At 41.6% G+C, this 22,034-nt stretch overlaps 1 protein-coding gene and 1 pseudogene across 3 annotated transcripts in view; one reads left to right on the top strand and one right to left on the bottom strand.

The window, feature by feature from the left end:
• Window positions 1-532: 532 nt before the first annotated feature.
• LOC118400333 (glutathione peroxidase 2-like) lies at window positions 533-2,204 on the top strand (annotated as a pseudogene). Its single transcript, XR_004828998.2, has 2 exons — window positions 533-924; window positions 1,429-2,204. The product of XR_004828998.2 is annotated as a glutathione peroxidase 2-like (transcript).
• A 2,057-nt stretch (window positions 2,205-4,261) lies between these two features.
• Window positions 4,262-22,034, bottom strand: part of LOC118400332 (ubiquitin carboxyl-terminal hydrolase 4-like) — a 31,329-nt gene continuing 13,556 nt past the window's right edge. The window contains exons 9-22 of one of the 2 annotated variants that reach the window (XM_052473574.1): window positions 20,888-21,061; window positions 20,460-20,618; window positions 20,103-20,327; window positions 17,800-17,883; window positions 16,123-16,265; window positions 14,257-14,439; window positions 13,861-14,084; window positions 13,420-13,632; window positions 13,146-13,216; window positions 12,903-13,018; window positions 12,618-12,767; window positions 10,419-10,522; window positions 9,035-9,123; window positions 4,262-6,077 (exon numbers count right to left, since the gene is read on the bottom strand). In XM_052473574.1, coding sequence (XP_052329534.1) covers window positions 5,952-6,077; window positions 9,035-9,123; window positions 10,419-10,522; window positions 12,618-12,767; window positions 12,903-13,018; window positions 13,146-13,216; window positions 13,420-13,632; window positions 13,861-14,084; window positions 14,257-14,439; window positions 16,123-16,265; window positions 17,800-17,883; window positions 20,103-20,327; window positions 20,460-20,618; window positions 20,888-21,061 — 2,061 coding nt within the window. In that variant the 3' untranslated portion in view covers window positions 4,262-5,951. The remainder of the gene's footprint in view (window positions 6,078-9,034; window positions 9,124-10,418; window positions 10,523-12,617; window positions 12,768-12,902; window positions 13,019-13,145; window positions 13,217-13,419; window positions 13,633-13,860; window positions 14,085-14,256; window positions 14,440-16,122; window positions 16,266-17,799; window positions 17,884-20,102; window positions 20,328-20,459; window positions 20,619-20,887; window positions 21,062-22,034) is intronic. The other variant, XM_035797046.2, reaches the window with a different exon arrangement.

Raw genomic sequence — 22,034 nt, 5'->3', positions numbered from 1 at the left:
ACTGGGTGTGTAAATGCGAAGCATCCGGTTTGTTTCCACTCACTACCAAATATGGTAGAGGGAACACTAATCCAAATATGGTAGTGAGAGGAAGCCCACTGTGGGCTGTGGGAGAAGATGGAACAGGTGGATTTTGACCGACATTCTGCAAATCTTCTCATCAATTAAACATTTTATCTCAATACAGTTTTCTGTTCCCAAAACTAGACTTCACCCTTTGCAAAGGTTTTTTAATATTTTTTAAATTGCGCTGTTTAGGAGTTATTGCACATGCGCACTTCACATAGTAGGCGTTCCCTAACGGAAATATGCAGATGTATATTATAATGCGCCAATAGGATATCGCTTGCGCATGCTTGGCTCTGCCCGACCATCCTTGCTTGTTCTGCCCACTATGACTCATTTGTTCACGTTGGAAACGACAAGCAGTGGTCTATCTTGGTTTAGTTATAACAATCTTTGTCTCTACATTTGACGTCCAAGGGGTGTCATTATAATTTGTATCGTATTGTATTCTTCAAGTGTACATAGTTGTTTGTCCTGGATAACGCATACTCGTGCGATTTTAGTTCAAAATATCCCAATATTTCTAGACCCTAAAATGTTCATGAAGTACCTCCCATTTCCGTGTTGATACCTTGTATAAAAAGTCCAACAGAGCATTTTCGCAGACAGAAGCGGGGAGTGAAATTTACAAGGCAAATGGCTGTATGTAAGATGTTCTACGACCTGACAGCAAAGCTCCTTACAGGAGAATTGTTTAATTTCTCGTCTCTTCAGGGTAAAGTGGTGCTGATCGAGAATGTGGCGTCTCTCTGAGGCACGACCACCAGGGATTACACCCAGATGAATGAGCTCCATGAACGGTACGCTGACAAGGGGCTAGTGATTCTGGGGGTGCCCTGCAATCAGTTCGGACATCAGGTAAGAGGGGATGCATTTTCTTATTCTAAATATGGGCTAATGTCACTGTATTCTTTCTCATCTTAGCCTCCCCCCATCCAGTTTAGAAAATGTAAGGTAATTTAGGACTAAACCATTTCTATACAATTTTAAAACTCTTTCGATGTTGAGAACAGCAAAAACAAGTTAAAAATGAACCAGCCATTATCACTTTGGTTGCTGTAGCAAAGGCAATTTTATAAGTAATTTCACGCAATTCTACTAATTTTGCCATCGGCTGGGAAAAAATACCAAGGTTGGGCTTCAGTGTCCTTATACTGTATATAGCTATAGGCCTAGTCTCGATTCCTAATGAAGGGGAAGGGCACTATCAATTATGAAATTAGATGGTGTCCATCCAATTTGAGGATTCTAGCTATGGCTTTTGACAATGGACTCACCTTGATATTAGGCCACTTTTGAGATCAAACATCTAACACATTTTCTTCTGTACATGTTACATATTCTTCCCATCTACTCCTGCAGGAGAACTGCAAGAACGAAGAGATCCTGATGTCCTTAAAGTATGTCCGTCCGGGAAATGGCTTTGAGCCGAAGTTCCAGCTCCTTGAGAAAGTGGATGTGAATGGGAAGGACGCCCACCCGCTGTTTGTGTACCTCAAGGAGAAGTTGCCATTCCCAAGTGACGAGCCCATGGCCTTAATGAATGACCCCAAGTGCATCATCTGGAGTCCAGTCTGCAGGACTGACATCGCCTGGAACTTTGAGAAGTTCCTCATTGGGCCAGCTGGAGAGCCATTCAAGCGTTATGGCAGGAGATTCCTTACCAGCAACATTGAGGGTGACATCAAGGAGCTTCTCAATACGGCTAACTAAACCGTCCATGTTGGCCACACAGAAGCAATGGTGGGGAGTGGAAATCATGTCAATGACTTGTAATGGCTTTTCAAATGATTAAGTATTGTCACACTTTGGGACATGTGCTTGGCCATAACTTAAAAAAATAAACAACTTTCAACAGCTCCCCATTCAACAAATACTTCCTCCATACAAGATTAGCTTCTGTGTGACAGCAGCACACCCATTATCTTTTCAAATCATGTGCCGTGCTCTCATATGCAAAAAGCTGCTGTGTTCTGAACTTTTATTAAATGAAGGCATCCATTGAAACCAAGCCTTTTGTGAGAGGGATGTCTGATGAAATGTAAAAGACTTAACATAACAGTTGCCTTTGGCCCATGTAAAGCACGACTGTGTTTCAAGAAGTGTAAGAAGTTGGCCAAATAAATTATTTCCCCCTTTGTGTTGTCTGTCTTAGTCTTTTACAGGAGTTTCATGTGATTAATGCTCAGGTCAAATGTGAAAGTGTGGCATGAGCAAAAATGTGCTGTTGCCCTTAGATGAGGATCTTTGGTCAGTTAATATTTTCCCCACTTAGGGTTAAGGTAAGGATTGGGGGAGGGGAAGCTGCTGATACTCGATGTGCACCTGAGCCAAAAAGGCTGAAAGAGAATGGATTTTTTTTCTCAGAATAGCCAGGCGAGGAAGTGCAAGCCATTCTGACAGGCAAAATTGGGTTATTCAGGTTCTCAGGTGAATGCCATTCTGAATCATTGAGGCTGACCTATAAGTAGGTCAATGAATCATAGCAGGATTACCTCGCCAGTTCCCATCTGGAACACAACCAAAAAAGGTTACCAGTGTGGTTGTGTGAACAGGCAGTAGATTGTGAACTTTATTTTTGAGAATTTATAGCACCGTTTGAGTGGGGAGGGGATTTAAATGATCTGAGGGAGGAAATAGCCTGATATTAAAATGTGTCATTTAGCAGATGCTCTTAACCAGTGCATCTTAGTTAGCACATTAATCTTAAAATAGCTAGGTGAGACAACCACATACCACTGTAAGGAAGAATTTCCTGAAAGATGTTTATTTGCTTAGATGCTTTGAATGCCATTTGTTTAGCTCATTCGACGACTGCAGGAAGTTATTCTGTAAAAAACACCAAGGAAATGGATGCAATTTCAGGTTGCATCACATTATTGCCTAAAGATATGGTGAATAACAGTGTGTACTCACGCAATACACTTTAAGCAAGAATGTCAAATGTGATGAAATAGCTGTTTTCTTCCAATTCCTACTGTTCTGAAAAGCAACTTGTCCAAACAAGACACCCTTTTAGGCTTCCAGTCTTTATTGTATTTTCATTCCAAATAATTCTCCATTAAAAATGTATATTGCAGATATTGGCAATATGATTATTAGAACAGTTATGTTCCTATTTTTGAAATAGTGTGATTATTACAGTGGCCATTAGCCAGTACCTTGCCCTGAACCTTAGTAACATGTTACTAGCTGGCTACAACCCGGTACTCTTCCCTGCACATTGAGAGACTGCTGCCCTAAGTACATAGTAATTTAACATGGGTCACTTTAATATTTACATACTGTATTATAGTCATGGCCCATTCTATATAACTACTGCTGTACACATCGTTTCCATTCATATACTGTTGATACTGTCTATACACCATATGATATATATATTTATATTCCGGACTCTGACATTGCTCGTTATATTTCTTAATTGTACTTTTTTGGATTATGTGAATTGTTTTGCTTGGCATTACTGCACTGTCGGCGCTAGAAACAATCATTTTGATGCACCTTCAGTAACATCTGCAAATTTGTGTATGGGAACAAACTTTGATTTGATATTTAGATCTATTCAAGATATTTGACATCAAATTGAAGCTCAAAAGGCTAAGTTTCTCACGAGGATTGTAAAGAAAATCAACTTTGTCTTTTTCATTTGCTATAGAATAATAATAATTACAGATATATAAAGAGTTTCTATTCATTGGCATAAATATGGTTATATTAATCATGTAATCATTTTAGGAGGGCATAATCAGAAATGGACTGACCAGCAAGTATGACATCTGCAATCCCAAAGACATTTACATGCTGTTGTGCCACATGAAAAAAACAAGACAAATGCCACTGAGCTAGAAATGATCTTACGGGAAATTGATCCATGAATTAGTTACTGGCAGAGCCATATACTGTACAGCTCCGTATGAACCTTTACAAGACACTTGGCGACATAGAGAAATATTACGGTACGGTCAGGGTGTTGAATCTGGGTAACTGGTATCAGAGACACTGGTTCCTGCCATCATGTATTGTGTTGTCACCACTAGCCCTCACAAGCTGAACAGCTACTACTGAAGACTACTACTACTCAATGGGACACATTTAAGTGTCAGTTAAGAATATAGAGCTACGTAGCAACAGTCCAACATACAAGCAGACCGATTTGTTGGAGTCCTTGTTCCATCCATTGATGAACAAACTGTCATGTCACCAACATATTTTATTTAACAGCTGATTGGTTGTCTGAAAGTCCATTGTTGAGAGAACACAGATGCCTGCAGTCCTAAACACACTGAGGACCCCTTTAAGTTATTGCTGTCCAAATTCTATTTAACGGATAGGAGCCTTGTGAACAGCAACAATTTCAAGTTTCATAAATTTAGCACCTTTCATACACATCACATTTTGCATCACGCAGTGTGCTTTTAAGAAAAAACAAAAGCAATTTCAATGCAGGACCGTAATACCATACAGGACAGGTAGTCTAAGGATAAGTCATAGCGGGGCAGTCGAGGGGGTCCATTCAGTCAGCAATCAAATTTTCTTCTAAACTACAGCAAAATTATCCAGAAATGTACAAATGGTCAGGGCCTCGCCACGTCATACATATTTAAAATTTCAGATGTGACTAAAGTAAAACTAGAAGTGCCTCCTTTTTAAACAGGTTGCAGGATTAAAAGGCCGCTGTTGCTTTTGTGTGACGAGGGGGCACAGCACACCTTTATCAGGATGAGACTTCTCAGAGAAAAAGGGGTACCCTTCCCACAATATTTATTTGTACAGTGAAGCAAACAATTGTACACTTGGCTCTCTGTTCCAGTAAATTTGTGCACTTGTGGAGAAAAAAAAAAAACTAGACTGAGTGCTTTCATTTCTAAATGATAAAACAGATGTACGAAATATGTGTCATTCTGTACTGTCGCCTCATGAAACATTTGATCTCAAATCCAAAATGCTGGAAAATAGAGCAAATGTACATATTTTAGCTTCACTGTCCAAATAAATACAGAGGGCAGTGTATGAATGAGAGAGTTAGCATGCTGGGCTTCATAAAGAGCAGGCGCTAAGGTCTGACTGAACTTGTGTCTATGAAAATAAATAGCCTCTGCCACAGCTTACATCAAGGCCCAGTAAACAGGACCTTGATCAATTAAACACAGGCCCTGCAAGCCAACCCAGAGAAAGACTAAAATGAGAGGGCCTGAGTGCGTTTGTTTCTGTGAGTGTGTAGAGGGAACACATCCAGTGTGACTTTCTAACTGGATCCATTCACAGGAGGTAGAAGGTCACAGGATCCACCGGTGTCATGTGTTGAATTGTGTGCATATTTCAATGTTAAATACAACTTTGCATAAATTCACCCTGCACTGGAGCGTTATCATCACAGATACCACTCAGAGACAACTCAAGGACAGGTTTCTCTTTCCCCCAATCCGTCAGTGAAGTTGGTACAGTTGTTTACGATGAACAATTTGGAACACTTTGGTAAAAACAAGATTCTCATTTGGCTTTTTTTATTTTGTACTTTTCTAGTGGGTAACAGAAAAGTTTGTGTTAATAATACCTATGCATTTTAGGGTACAACTAACATTCTGTTTGTCCAGTGAGAGGATTCTTTGCCTTCTATTCCCCTTATTTTTTCCAAACGAGTAAACTAGGTTTCATACATCAGCAGGCCACCAGCTCTGGGAGGGAGTCTCGAGGGTCACGCATCCAACAAGGCTTTTGGCTCTTTGTGACGATGTATGAGCAAAATAAAACACAGGGCTGGGGGGAGTTAATAATATCGACTGAGAAGTCTTATGTCACTGAAGTAGCTTGGTGTGTGCATCAAAGTATCTCTTTTGTCATTATTTTCTGCTTCAGTGCATGTCCCTGAGCATCAGCGCTGCTCAGTTGGTATCCATGTGATCGGCTGCTTCAGCGGTGGCACCCCCCAGAGAGGCAGAGGGCGGAGGCTTGGCAGGGACATCGCCCGCGTCTCTGCGTTGGTAAAATAGCACGTAGGCTGCTTTTGTCTGTGGAGGGGAGAGGTGGAGATAGTGTTACACTGTAGCAACACTGACAACACCAAAGGACAGGAAGTCAATGGGAGCTTTCATCACTGCTGACGTTATTCATTAATAGACAAGGGACACATGGAACAACAGACTGAGCAAAACAAACATTATCAACACCTTCCTAATATTGGGATGTGTCAAGTTGGCTGGATGTCCATTGTATGGTGGACCATTCTTGATACACACGGAAAAATGTTGAGCATGAAAAACATAGCAGAGTTACAGTTCTTGATAAACCAGTGTGCCTGGCACCTACTACCACACCCAGTTCTTCTTCCGATGGCATTGAGGAGTACACCACATCATTCATTGGGTTTATCAATAAGTGCATCGAGGACGTCGTGCCCACAGAGACTGTATGTACATACATACCTCAACCAGAAGCCATGGATTACAGGCAACATTCTCACTGAGCTAAAGGGTAGAGCTGCCACTTTCAAGGTGCAGGACTCTAACCCAGAAGCATATAAGAAATCCTGCAATGCCCTCCGACGAACCATCAAACAGGCGAAGCATCAATACAGGGCTAAGATTGAATCGTACTACACCGGCTCCGACGCTCGTCTTGTGTGGCAGTGCTTGCAAACTATTACAGACTACAAAGCGAAGCACAGCCGTGAGCTGCCCAGTGACACAAGCCTACCAGAGAAGCTAAATAACTTCTATGCTCGCTTCGAGGCAAGTAGCACTGAAACATGCATGAGAGCATTAGCTGTTCTGGTCGACTGTGTGATCATGCTCTCCGTAGCCGACGTGAGTAAGACCTTTAAACAGGTCAACATACACAAGGCTGCGGGGCCAGACGGATTACCAGGACATGTGCTCCGGGCATGTGTCTTCACTGACATTTTCAACATCTCCCTGATTGAGTCTGTAAAACCAACATGTTTCAAGCAGACCACCATAGTCCCTGTGCCCAAGAACACAAAGGCAACCTGCCTAAATCACTATAGACCTGTAGCACTCACATCCATGAAGTGCTTTGAAAGGCTGGTCATGGCTCACATCAACACTATTATCCCAGAAACTCTAGACCTTCTCCAATTTGCATACCGCCCAAACAGATCCACAGATGATGCAATCTCTATTGCACTCCACACTGCCCTTTCCCACCTGGACAAAAGGAACACCTATGTGAGAATGCTATTCATTGACAACAGCTCATCATTCAACACCATGGTGCCCTCAAAGCTCATCACTAAGCCAAGGATCCTGGGACTTAACACCTCCCACTGCAACTGGATCCTGGACTTCCTGGTGGGCCGCCCCCCAGGTGGTGAGGGTAGGTAGCAACACATCTGCCACACTGATCATCAACACTGGAGCCCCTCAGGGGTGCGTGCTCAGTCTGCTCCTGTACTCCCTGTTCACCCACAACTGCATGGCCAGGCACAACTCCAATAGCATCATTAGGTTTGCAGACGACACAACAGTGGTAGGCCTGATCACAGACAACAACGAGACCGCCTATAGGGAGGAGGTCAGAGACCTGGCCGGTTGCTGGCAGAATAACAACCTATCCCTCAACGTAATCAAGACAAAGGAGATGATTGTGGACTACAGGAAATGGAGGACCAAGCACGCCCCCATTCTCATCGACGGGGCTGTAGTGGAGCAGGTTGAGAGCTTCAAGTTCCTTGGTGTCTACATCACCAACAAACTAGAATGGTCCAAACACACCAAGACAGTCATGAAGAGGTCACAACAAAGCCTATTCCCCCTCAGGAAACTAAAAAGATTTGACATGGGTCCTCAGATCCTCAAAAGATTCTACAGCTGCAAAACTGGTTGCATCATTGCCTGGTATGGCAACTGCTCGGCCTCCGACAGCAAGGCACTACAGAGGGTAGTGCGTACGGCCGAGTACATCACTGGGGCTAAGCTGCCTGCCATCTAGGACCTCTACACCAGGCGGTGTCAGAGGAAGGCCCTAAAAATTGTCAAAGACCCCACCACCCCAGTCAGACTGTTCTCTCTACTATCTCATGGCAAGTGGTACAGGAGTGCAAAGTCTAGGACAAAAAGGCTTCTCAACAGATTTGACCACCAAGCCATAAGACTCCTGAACAGGTAATCAAATGGCTACCCGGACTATTTGCATTGCCTGCACCCCAACAACCCCTCTTTTATGCTGCTGCTGCTACTCTGTTTATCATATATGCATAGTCACTTTAACTTTACATTCAATTATCCCAACCAACCAGTGACCCCGCACATTGGCTAACCGGGCTATCTGCATTGTGTCCCGCCACCCACCACCTGCCAAACCCCTCTTTTATGCTACTGCTACTCTCTGGTTATCATATATGCAGTCACTTTAACCATATCTACATGTACATACTACCTCAATTAGCCCGACTAACCGGTGCCTGTATATAGCCTCGCTACTGTTATTTTTCAGCCTTTTTATTTCTTTACATACCTATTGTTCACCTAATACCTTCTTTAAAAAATAATAATAATTGCACTGTTGGTTGGAGCCTGTAAGTAAGCATTTCACTGTAAGGTCTACTACACCTGTTGTATTCAGAGCACATGGCAAATAAACTTTAATTTGATTTGATTCAAAGGCACTTTATATTTTGTCTTGCCCATTCGCCCTCAATTGCACACTTACACAACCCATGCCTCAATGCTTTAAAAAAAAAAACTTTCTTTGACCTCTCTCCTCACCTTCATCTACACTGATTAAAGTGGATTTAACAAGTGGCATCAATAAGGGATCATAGCTTTCACCTGGATTTACCTGGTCAGTCTGTCATGGAAAGATAAGGTGTTCTTAATGTTTTGTATACTCTGTGTATAGCTTTCAAACGGGTAATAACGAGTCCCACGTCAGAAATGTATATACATAATCACATTTTCTAAAAAAACAGAGTTACACATGAAAGTAAGGGTTGAGGTGGCTCACTCACCACAATCTGATCCTCTGAGGCAGCTGAGACACTGCTGTCATCAAAGTAATGCCACTTCCCATCAGCTTTGTTCTTGCCGTAGGCTGTGTCTGCAGGTAAAAGATATTGGAGGAACATTATAAAACTATGGTCATGGTGGACTAAAGTTGAGCTAGGATGACTATCTGATGAACTGGTTTCTACTAGCAGGCCTGGTTAGTCACCAAACAAGAGCTTGGCTAAAACACACAAAAAGGTTTGAGCAAATCGAAATTGACAGTGAGTAAGTGGGAACCAACAGTCTAATTAAATACTGCTGATTATAAGCTCAGTTTCCTTAGAGAAAAGGCATAAGCCAGACACCTTATCTGTTATCATACATTCTACATAGTTGGCCTGCTTCAGGTTACCAGGTACTAAAACAAATACCCATGTTAGCAGATAGTAGTATTCAAATAACAGGAACAGAGTGAAGAACAACGGCCTCCGATCAACTGCAGTTAAACCTGTCTTTCAGCAAACTGTTCCCTGTTTTCCCAGCAGTGCAGAGCGATTAACTCCAATTTCGGTTATTTTAGTTTTAAACCACTAAAAACATTTAATTCATTTTTTTCTTTCGATGAGTTCAATTCACAATTTCTCCAGAGATGAATCAGATCAAGCCCAAACTGTGCGATGTAGTATGGAGTTGTAGTTTCCAACCGGCCAATATTCTACATAGTTTAGCACAGAAAACATGGTAATTAACTACAATGACTATCATCCATTGCGCGCCTACTTGTTTGTCTATGGACAGACAAAGAGAAGAGACAGAACACATGCGATCGAGAGGGGTAGAAAGCAGTTGCTTTGCAAGGCATCTACCTGGAGATACATTATCTAAGTGATCAATAGATGGTATTCATAAAAGTATGCCTTATTTACTTTGAAGAACTAATAAAATTGTGATTTTTGTCAGCTCTATAGAGATGAGGTGACTTGGAATTAAATAAAGTAATCAAACAAAACAAATGTAAAATACACAACTGAAATAGAATGTGACTTAATGATGGTTAATAAGTGCTAAACAGTAATAGGCAGTCACTACCATCATGGGACTTGTATTAATTGTTTTATTCTGTGTTACAGCACTTAAATGCACTAAGCATTATGTGGGTTAATGCTGAACAAAATTCAAACCGAAATGTGATTTTTTAAATAATCGAATCTGAACCAACCTCAAAAAGCACCAACTGCTTCACACTATTTCCCAGGTAAACAGAAATTTAAAATGTAACAAAGTGAGAGCGGACTGTGTCATTAATGTGGGTGGGGTAGGGTGTGTGTACTGTGTATCTCATTATCTAGGTCTGCAATAAGGATGGACCTGACCAGGGTGTTGCTAGCAGAGGCAAACATTACTCACAGTGGCCTCCTCCCATTCCTCCATAGTGGTTGGAGACTGCTATGAGGTCATAAACATAGGGGCCGGCCTTGGGGTCACACACAAACTCAGACATGTTCAGGTCCCTGTGTGGAGAGAGAAGACATGTCATCCACAAAACCTGCCTTTTACACCCATATACAATAACTGCCAGCTAGAAACATAAGCACAGGGCTGTACAGAAATAATTTTTTTATTATATCAAATGTGATTAATATTGGACATGTCATCAGCACTGAACCCAGTGTGTGTGGGGGGGGGGTGATGGTCAGCCAGAAGTACAGCTGATATGATGGTGAGTGGGGTGAGGTTCAACAGATGGCTCTGTCGGTCTCAAAACTCCTCAGTAAGCATGAGTCAGGTTCTTGGACGCAGCAGTGGTTGTCTATGTCAGCAACATTTAGTTCTACATCTTGCTGGATAATGTGACTCAGTAGGGGTCAGTGAACACAGGGAGGCTCCCAGGCATTCAGCGAGACAACCTCCACACAGGTTGCTTTTATACCACGGCACAGCATTCCACTGGCTTCATGTCACCACCTGGGGAATAACTTGGGTATTCTGCAAATGGAAAATACATTTTTTTTTTATGGTTTAGTTGAAAGGCCCTTTTTGTGATTGTGAAATTCCCTTGTGAGCAGTTATTACCGGATAGCATATATGGTTAGAATTATCTTTGTCTGTTGGAGTGTGACGTCAATCTCCCTGACAGTTTAGACACACTTCACAAATATGTGACCATGATTTCCTCAAAATGGACAAAGACCTTTTTCTGACATATCTAGCAAACCAGCACCCTCTAGTGTAAAGGCTGTCAATACCATGGGTCCATAAAGGTTTACTACAAAATCAAAAGGATGCTTTCATAACTTCACCTCTTAAAGTACAAAGAATAAAGAGCACAGACAATGTCCCTTCTTAATGTGAAGAATTGATGAATAAGAGTGGTTTAAAAATCAACAAATTATCACTAAATCTAAAACAAACAAATGTTTTACTATCTGGTCCAAAGAACAGAAAATACAAGAGACTATATAGGTGTCCATTTTGATAATATACCTGTTGATCCACCCAGTACAATACGCATTCTTGGTGTTTTGATTGATGAATTGTCATGGACACACAAAGACAACCTCCAAGATCATCAAAAATGCCAGGATACTTGGCAAAATTATATCTCAAACAGAAGCACTTCTCTGTCTCTATTACATAATGATCTCCCCGTTCTTGCTTAGTCTTTATCAAACTAATGTTTTTGATTATTTTTATTGTGGAACCTTCATTTTTAGGGGGGGGTGCAATTATTCCAAACTGATACAATCATAATTCATCCCCATGTTGGAACACATATTTCCCCACTTCAGTCAACCAGTCCATTTTGAATTTGTGATAAAACTGTCATAATTTGGCAAGGAATGTAGCTTGTGTATCCCATCAGTTTGATACATTTTTATAGGTATTTATTTTGTGTAAGCGCACACAGCACGCATGTGTAGGCAGCATTCGGAACACAATTGAGTGAGTCGGACATGGAGGGGAAAGGGAATATAGGGAGCAGAACTTTGTGATGCTTGGCTTCCTTTTTGTTGTGTCCCGCAAACAACACATGTACAAATGGAACACTAGAGTCAAAGTATATTAAAGTTGTCTTCAAGACAAAATAGGTTCAGTATTTTTCTTTTTTATATCTGGTAAAGACTGAGTTTTGACTAGGTTTGAATACTCAATTACTCATGCCCCTCCCTAGACCATACTGCACATGACTTTAAAAACAAAAAGAGAACTCCTGAATATTTAGAAAATGAATTCTTTAAAAAGTTGCTCCATTTTTTTTACGGCTCTTTAAAATCAGTTTTACACTCTTTCTTCTAATTCACCACCACATATAAATTCAATAAGTACTCAACAAGAAACAGACATCTACGTCACCCACATTCAAGAACAACCAATTCTGAATTACCTACAGAGGCTCTATGATCTGGCACTCACTCCCAACTGATTTTGCCAAGCTATCCCGTCATTGTTAGATTTTTTTTTAAAGAGGTACATACTGTACATCACAGTTCTACATCCCCAGTAGCTGGACTTTTATTGTTACTAACTATTTCTATGTGTGCAAATAAACTAAACTAAAAGAGGACACGTATCTGTCAGAACCTCTTGGCATAGTGCTGCCTGTACCTGACAGGGAAGTCCACCACAGTGTCCAGCTTGTCCCTCCAGCAGCGGTTGTATGAGAAACGCTTTAGGTGGACCACCAGGATGCGAGGCAACGACCACAAGTCAAACTTCTTTGTGGCTTGTTGGTGCTTCTTACAGGTGGGGCAATACCTATTAGGACAAGGTGAGGCATCATTGATATCAGTGAAACAGACAGAAACACAGAAAACAACATTAAAAAGTAGTGGTTTCAATGATTTAGCGAGTAGAGTAATGAAGGCCTGTTTCTCTTGCGCCTGGTCTCACCATGGGTCATGCTCTCCTAGCGTCTCCATGGTGGTGAAGAGCTCCATGCATTCCCTCAGAGCCACTGTGGCTTTCTTCTTCTGGGCCTGCAGCATGCTCTCGTGCTTCTCATAGGCCTACAGTACACACAGAGGATAGAGGACTGAGTCACACAGACAGATACACACAGACTGGCATCCACATTTTGACATTAATAAAAGGGCTTTAGGTCATCCTAATCAAGTCAACTGAAACTGTACTGGCCTCTGCTTCCTGATCGTCGTAACACAGTTTCTTTGTGTCCGAGTCCCAGTCAATCGCCACTGTGGAATGTGCTATGGAGGAGATTAGGAAGTTTGGTCAGCCCTCAACACACATCGAAAGACGGTTTTCTTATGGCAACTCAACAAACATATTTTAACCACATGCCTTTAACTATAAACATTGTGAAAAAAGTTTAAAACATGTATTTCAAGACATTTTCTCCTCTTGTAACTGGTCAAAACACTGAAAACCAGAGGTGAGACTGAATACTAACTATTGAGTTTGAGGAAGTTTCCGTCACAAGGCAGTGGACTGATGTTGGCCGTTCCGTAGGAGTTGACCATGCTGAAGGAGAAGAGTTTGGGCGGGGTGCTGGAGCACTGTTTGGTTTTAGGGCCATTCTCCAGGTCTGAGGCTTCCTCCTCCTCCCCCGACTGTCCGTTCTCTGGCTCCGGGCTCACCTGGTGATCCATGGCCTCCTCCTCACCTGGAACCAACACACACACACACAAGTCTGAAATCCCAATATCAGATTCACACAAGCCATGTCAGCCTGTGGCAATGAAATATTGCACTTCTACATGAATGCAAAACTAAAATATGCTTAGTACACAATTTATCATGGGATAATAAAGAAACCAATAGGTGTACGAGATGTAAATAACTGTGCTTCCTTTACTGCTGCTGGAGCACTCTGATCCATGTTGTTGCTTACCCTCACACACACCATTCCCGTTGGACCTGTTGGAGGTCCCGGAGTGGTTGCTGCCGTTGCTGGAGCTGCAGGACGCCCCTTCTGACAGGGGGCTACCACTCCCTGCAGTGTTGTGATTGGAGGATGATGCGGAGCACTCAGCTGCCAGGCTGCAGCTGGCCGAGGAGGCAGAGGCATTCACCCTCCCCTCACTGGTGGAGCTCTGAGCGCGATTCACGTAGCGCCTGGAACGGGAAAACAGTGGGTAAATATCGCATGTTAACCTTTTGCCACGTGCTATTCCCACATTTAGCACACTAAGTACATGTTCAATATCTCAAGTCTATGTGCTGCATACTGTACATATGAGCAGAAGTGGAAACAAAAAGCAGGCCCACAGACAGACAGAGTACCCACCCGATCCTCTCCAGCACCTTCTCGTAGAGCATGTCAGCAGCCAGGTTCTGCCGGGGAACAGTGATGAGGAGGGGCTGGCCGAACAGCATGGTTCCCGTGGAGCCGCCTGTGTGTTTGGAGTGGCGCTCTCTGAAGTACACAGGCAGGTTCATCCTCTCCCTGTCCTCCTCCGCCACCTCATACCTGGACCACAAACATGGAGAATGGTACAGTAGCACACTTAGGGTGTTCCGTTTTTATGATTTTAATACATTTCGTATCTGTGGTGGATACTGTACAGTGCCTCCATAAAGTATTCATACCTCTAGACGTATTCCACATTTTGTTGTGTTAACAGCCTGAATTCAAAATGTATAAAAACAAATTTTTGTCACCCATCTACACACCATACCCCATAATGACAAAGCACAAATGTTTTGGAAAAATTTGGCAAATTTATTGAAAATGAAATACAGAAATATCTAATGTACTTAAGTATTCACACCTCTGAGTTATTACATGTTAGAATCACATTTGGCAGCATACCCAGAAAGACAGTCAACTGTAAAGTCTCTAAAAGCTTTCCACACCTGAATTGTAATATATGTGCACATTATATATATTTTTTAATTCTTCAAGCTCTGTCAAGTTAGTTGCTGCTAGACAGACATTTTAAAGTCTTGCCATAGATTTAAGTTAAAACTGTAACTAGGCCACTCAGGAACATTCTGTCGTCTTGGTAAACAACTCCAGCATATATTTGGCCTTGTATTTTAGGTTACCATCGTGCGGAAAGGTGAATTTGTCTCCCAGTTTTCCTCTAGGATTTTTCCTCTGCTTAGCTCTATTCTGTTTCTTTTTATCCTAAAGAACTTTCCGACAAGCATACCCATAACACGATGCAGCCACCACCATGCTTGAAAATATAAGAGTGATATGCTGATGTGTTGTGTTTGTGTATTCAGGCCATCAAGTTAATTTCTTTGCCACATTTTTAGTTTTACTTTAGTGCATTATTGCAAACAGGATGCACTTCCTTCTTTTCACACTGTAATTTAGGTTAGTATTGCAGAGTAACTAAAATGTTGATCCATCCTCAGTTTTCTTCTAATCATAGCCATTCAACTCTGTAAACTGTTTTAATTGGCCTCATGGTGAAATCCTTGAGGGGTTTCCTTTCTCTCTGGCTACGAAGTTAGGAAGGACACCTGTATCTTTGTAGTGACAGTGTATTGAAACACCAGCCAAAGCGTAATTAATAACTTCACCATGCTCAAAGGGATATTCAATGTCTGCTTTTTTTGTTTTTTTTTACCCATCTACCAATAGGTGCCCCTCTTTGTGAAGCATTGGAAAACCTCCCTGGTCTTTGTGGTTGAAATTCACTGCTCGAATGAGGGACCTTACAGACAATTGTATGTGTGGGGTACAGAGATGAGGCAGTCATTCAAAAGTCATGTTAAACACTATTATTGCTCACACAATGAGTCCATGCAACTTAAGTGACTTGTTAAGCAAATTTTTACTCATGAACTTATTTTGGCATGCCATAACAAAGGGGTTGAATAATTATTCACTCAAGACATTTCAGCTTTTAATTCATTTGTAAACATTTCTAAAAATAAAAATTCCACATTGACATTATTGGGTATTATCTGTGTATCCCTTAGCGACACAACATCTCAATTGAATCCTTTTTAAAATCAGGCTGTAACAAAACATTTTTTTTTTTTTAAATCAAGGATTGTGAATACTTTGAAGGCACTGTAAGTGGTTATTCTGTAAACTAATTTCCCTGGGACAATAAAGATACTGTTTGACATCTGCTCATACCCAACCACTGTTCAATATGTTATCTTCCAGTGCAAGAGAAGAGACCAGGCTTACACAAATATGTCATCTTTCTCCATGATTTGGTTGAGTCCGTCGTCTCGTCTGTAGATCTTGTGGAACCGGTGATTGTAAACATCAGCCACCACCATCTTGGAAGACAGGAGGGAGCATTTATGGTTTCCTCTCAACTGGAGTCCCTTTATCAGACCCGTCAGTGGCACAAAATGTTATCCTCACAATTGAAAAAAGGCTACAAAGCATTAAATAATTTTAATCTAATCTACACATTTACTGGCCGATAGGGTTGGGTGGTATCCACATTTTCATACCGTTTCTGTACTTTACTGGGGTATACAGTATTACCGGAAGCGATCTTTTTTTTTTTTGGTGTGTGAATTTCTCTAGTCTGGGCACCAGTCTTTAGCTAACGTTCCACTCCTTGCCACTCCATGCCATTGCCAAAGAGACTGGCATTTCGGCAATCACAACATTCAATATGCAGTTGGATATACGGCAGAGTTGCTCATTGGTTGTTAGAAATAACATTAATATTTTCCATGGCAAAATGTTGAACCTTAAAATAGGAATTAGAATTATAACAATGTCAAAAACAAATATTTAGCTGTTAGATAGGCAAGACGTTGTATTTTGAGGCTTAAAATCAATGCAAATAGGTTTTGTGGTTGGAATTGCAATGTGTTTAGATTGTTCGTAAATTCAATCTGGAGTGCTAGAGTACGCTCTGGGCATTTGTAAATTTAAGAGTGTTGTCAGATTATCCATTCGTAAATTCAGAGTTTCGCTCTCGGAGCGTTCAGAGCGCACACTGGACGCTCTGGCCGAGGAGAAGGGTTGATCCGAGAGTTCTGACCCCACAAAGAGAGTCAAGCACCCAAGCTAACTGGCTAATGTTGGCTAGCTACTTCCAAACAACTCACTCTGCCAATTTTACTTGCCCTAGCAGAGCTGGTTAAGCTGTTTTCATGTTATCCATAGCATTTGGGAATGTAGCTGTGGTGCTGCCAACAATTTAATTACGCTTTGTTTGCCAACATTTACTTACACAGGCCATTATCAACAGGTGTTGAGCGTTCGTAAATTCATCAGTTATTCTGCACTCTGGCACAACTCAGACGAGAGTGCTCTGAAATCAGAGTAGATAGCCAGAATCTACGAAAGCACCCGTAGTTTCTGAATTTAGACGTGCTGTGTGGACAAACAAAAAACGGTTGCTTAGCAAACCTGATACCTCTGTTCTGAGGAGTGTTAAAAAATATATGTTAACAGTGATATAGTCCAAATATTTGGATAATCATTGTGATTGAAGAATAGCTGAGGGTTATCGAATCAGGATCAACTCCTCTGATCTCCTCAAGCTTATTAACAATAGAAGATATTTGTAGATGGCAGAAAGGCCCGTCTCTGTTCGCTAAAGAGACTGGTACTCAGGCTAGAATGTCTCTGCTGTAACCAAGAAGCTTGATCTTGACACCAGGCATGGATGCCCCAAATCCCCCCCCTTTAATTTTTTTACTGTATTGAAATGTCGAAATATATGCCAGAGTATTGCCAAGCCTACTGACCGATACTTTTAATCCTATCAAGTCACAACAAAAATGTGATCATGAGCACACAAGCATAAAGGACATGTGTGCAAATGCCAGGCAGGGAAAGTCTAAAAGTACAATGGCCCTTATTCAACTAGCAGCACATAAAGGGTAAAGCTCTCACATTCTCAGCGAGGATTCCAGAAAGCCGGGACAAGGCGCTGCACAGGTCTGTCACTGAGCCAAGCTTGGGGACCACCACTCGGTACTGGAGATGAGGAAAAAAAGAGATGCAGAGGGAGAGAAAGAGAAGGATGGAGACACAAATATTTTGACTTCGACACAGATGGTATGACTGCCGTCAACTCTGAAATCGAAGGCGTCGCAGCAGTATGTACAAAGACCACTGTTTCTAGTTCCCCATTAAAAAACTAGTCTTGTTTTGAGAACCACCTCAATGAGTATAGGCAAATATCTTATTTACTTTGCAGACCTCATCACGAAAACAGAAACACAATAGGGGCACCTCTGAACATTAACCATACACAGACACTATATTTGAATGAAATTCAACTAGCCCAGGTTTAAACTAATGAATGTTTTGTCTGAGGCTGTGCTTAAGAATATTAACACTACCGTTCAAAAGTTTGGGGTCACTTAGAAACGGTAGTGTAGATGGTCCACTAAGAGTATCAGATACCTTGACATTCTAATAACACCCAGCCACAGGGATATTGTTGGAGAGAATATGAAACCCTTTCTTCTAAAAATGAAGGACTTTGCTAGATGGTCAAATATATACATTTCATTATGGGGTAAAATGTATTCTATTAACATGATGCTGGCACCTGTAATATATTATCCTCTACCTCATCTCCCTCTATATATCCCAGATAATTACTTTGAAGATATTTACAGGCATGTTCTAGATTTTATTTGGGGTAACTCTCAGCAGTTTAGGTATAATATATATATATATATATTTTTTTATGTAAGTCAGTCTTCCCCCAAAAAAGGTGGATCTGGTCTCCATAACTTCAGGAAGTACTACTGGGCTATCAATGTCAAACATATCAGTATTTAGTTGTCATGTTGGAAGGGAGGGGCAAAACACAGCTGGTACCAGATTTTGACCTGGCTTGGAATTTTTGGCAGAGTAAGACCACAACTGAACAATCACCCCACTGTTACAAACACTAGAACCTTGTGGGGTATAAATCTCCTCCGTGGCACAAAAAGAGTATCCTAATTGGATGTAATACATTTAAGGTACAGAATACATTATCTGTTAGATCTATTTGATGAGCATTCTAAGCAACTCTTAAGCTTTACCCAAATTACAGAGAAATATAAGCTGCCACATAATGAATATTGGAGACACCTCCAGCTACGAAGTTATTTGTCAAAGTGGTTGGGAAACACCCTTACATGTCCCATAGCCAGCCCGATAAAATAAATCATTTATAATCTGCTACAGGAGTAATGGTCTGATCCTTTAAATAAAGATCAAGTACAAATGGGCAAAATATTTGTCTCTACATATATCCCACGAAGAGTGGAAATAATGCTTGTCTAATTTGAATACTATGTATAAAGAAATGGTAAACACATTTATTCAATTGGACTCCACAAAGTTAATACCAGAAGACCAAAGTTGGATATGTAAAGGTGATGATGCCTCTAATACACTCTCTGGTCATGTCAAGTGCTAAGAGATTGGTGGAATAATATACAACAAGTTGATTTTGAGGTTATTAAGAAGGTTCCTGATCACAGTAAAACTGTATATGTTAGTCCTCATCTTCAGCTGTTGAGCCTATGTTTTCACTTCCTTTGAAAAGAGATGGCTTATCCTGGCCATCACAACTTCTAAGCACTTTTTATTTTTCCTTTACCTCTAGGCAAGTCAGTTAAGAAAAAATTCTTAGTTTCAATGACGGCCTAGGAACAGTGGGTTAACTGCCTGTTCAGGGGCAGAACGACAGATTTGTACCTTGTCAGCTCGGGGGTTTGAACTTGCAACCTTCCGGTTACTAGTCCAACGCTCTAACCACTAGGCTACCCTGCCGCTCACTTACTCTTAAGGCATTGGAAGAAAGAAGACCCCCCTTTGATGAACGGGCCAGTACCATAGCACAGCTGGCTAGCTATGAGAGTTTCTTACTCGCTTCTGGATAAACTACTTTGAATATACTTGGGGCCCCTTTCATTGCTTGGTCAAATGGACCTTAAAAGGTGAACTGTATCTAAAGTCAGTTTATAATGGGGTATAGCGGTGGTGCTATTATTTATTATCTATTAGTTTTCTCTTGTTTTTGGTGTGTCTGATATCATTGTTTGGTTTTATATTACTCTGTGTTTGTCTTGTCCTTTTTGTCGTTGTTATGAAATCCTTAATAAATGAAAAAATATTGTTATAATAATGACAGTGTAACGACGTTGAGGGGGAAACGCAGCACACATCCAGTGTGTGTGTGTGTGTGTTACCTGTGTGGGTCTGGACTGGGGGTCAATGCGGACCAAGAACACCTCCATAGTGCGGTCCTTCTTCATGGGCAGAGGGAGTGTGAGGTAGCAGAATGGATCAAAAGTCACAGAGATCTTGGCACATTCTGGACACACCAGAGTGGATTTGAACAGGCCATGGAATATGTCCACGATGATTGAGTCATTGCGCAGGCGATGATTAGTCCATGCTTCCTTAGCTACAATCTGTCACTCAGAAGAAGGGAAAAAAACTGTTAAGAGATTTGTACAGAGGTGATCACAAACGAGATAGGACTTAATGACAATGCTATGGGAAATCCTCCTTTCTAGCATCACCAAGATTGTGTGTATGTGTACCTCGTCTGGCCGCCCCCCCGCATCTTGCAGGGCCAGGTAAGGCTTCTTTTTAACACGGTTCAGGTCTTCATGGAGCCCGTCCATCAGGAAGGCCAGCAACTCCTGGGAGTCCTGCTGCTGGTATCCTGAAAACTGGGGGGCGAAGCGACCCACTTGGGTCTGAGATAGAAGGGGAACACAGGGTGGAGGTTAGCAGACTGTGCAGCTTGTTAGTCACACATGTTCTAGTAATTATGACAGAGTGTTTCATGCTCATTGCTGTCTGCAATGAGTTCGTAAATTAGTTACTGACTATAGGATAAATCTACTGCTAACTGACAATTGGAAAATCTACTGGTCAAAAAGAGGATGAGGAAGGTGCACTCCAACAGAACTACATTGCAGTAACCTATAGAAATTCAGTCTCATGTATCCGTGGTGATGCTCACTTTAAAGGTGCGGGGAGCCACATAGCTGCTGCGGCTAAGCCACATCTGCTTGACCAGGTCTGCATAGGCCTCTGCGATCTCCCCCCTCATTCCTAATGGATTCTCCCGGTTGATCTCCGCCTCATACTGGTCATCTAGGAAGTACTCCGTGAGAGGACACGCGTTGCTCAGGCACTGTAACAAAACAGTGAGGTGAATAAGGGGGAAATATACAGTTCAAACTTTGTTTGGTATGTGTGTGTGAGTCAGAGAGCCTGTCTAAGCCTGGGAGTCTGTGGCCTGCTCTTCCACACCATCAACTGATTTAGAGAGGTAAGTACAGCTCGGTCTTAGACAAGGGATAATTGGATGTCTTAGAGAAGGGATAATTGGATGTCTTAGACAAGGGAAATATGCTCTATAGCAAGACATATCCTGAAATTTAAATTAATAGTCAGGCGTTCATTTGCTTAAATCACTGATCCCAGCGGGAGCTTATTAGAGACGGGCTTCTATTCGAGCCAGGCGTCTATTTCCTTAAGGCACACAGCTTTTGCTCATTTGCATAGTTAACTGAAGAACTGTAATATCCTATGCTTCACGGAGTCGTGGCTGAACGAGGACACGGTTAACATAAATCTAGCTGGTTTTTGTATGCATCGACAGGACAGAACGGCAGCTTCTCGTAAACTCAAGGGCATGGGTCTCTTTGTTAACAACAGCTGATGTGCAATCCTAATAATAAGGAAGTCTTGAGGTTCTGCTTGCCTGCTCACACCAACTCATTCAAGCGTTTTTCTTTACATTTACCATTTTGTACATTGTAGAATAATAGTGAAGACAAACTATAAAACAACATATGGAATCATGTAGTAACCAAGTGTTAAACAAATCAAAATATATTTTATATGAGATTCTGCAATGTAGCCACCCTTTGCCTTGACAGCTTTGCATACTCTTGGCATTCTCTCAACCAGCTCATGAGGTAGTCACCTGGAGTGCAATTTCAATTAACAGGTGTGCCTTGTTAAAAGATCATTTTTGGAATTTCTTTCCTTCTGAATGCGTTTGAGCCAATAAGTTGTGACAAGGTAGGAGTGATATACAGAAGATAGCCCTATTTGGTAAAAGACCAAGTCCATATTATGGCAAGAACAGCTCAAATAAG

This window comes from Oncorhynchus keta, chromosome 21, assembly GCF_023373465.1.
Source record: "Oncorhynchus keta strain PuntledgeMale-10-30-2019 chromosome 21, Oket_V2, whole genome shotgun sequence".
In the NCBI taxonomy this organism is placed as follows: domain Eukaryota; kingdom Metazoa; phylum Chordata; class Actinopteri; order Salmoniformes; family Salmonidae; genus Oncorhynchus; species Oncorhynchus keta.
Note: the sequence above shows the minus strand (reverse complement) of the source record. Positions and strands in the feature narration are given on the sequence as shown.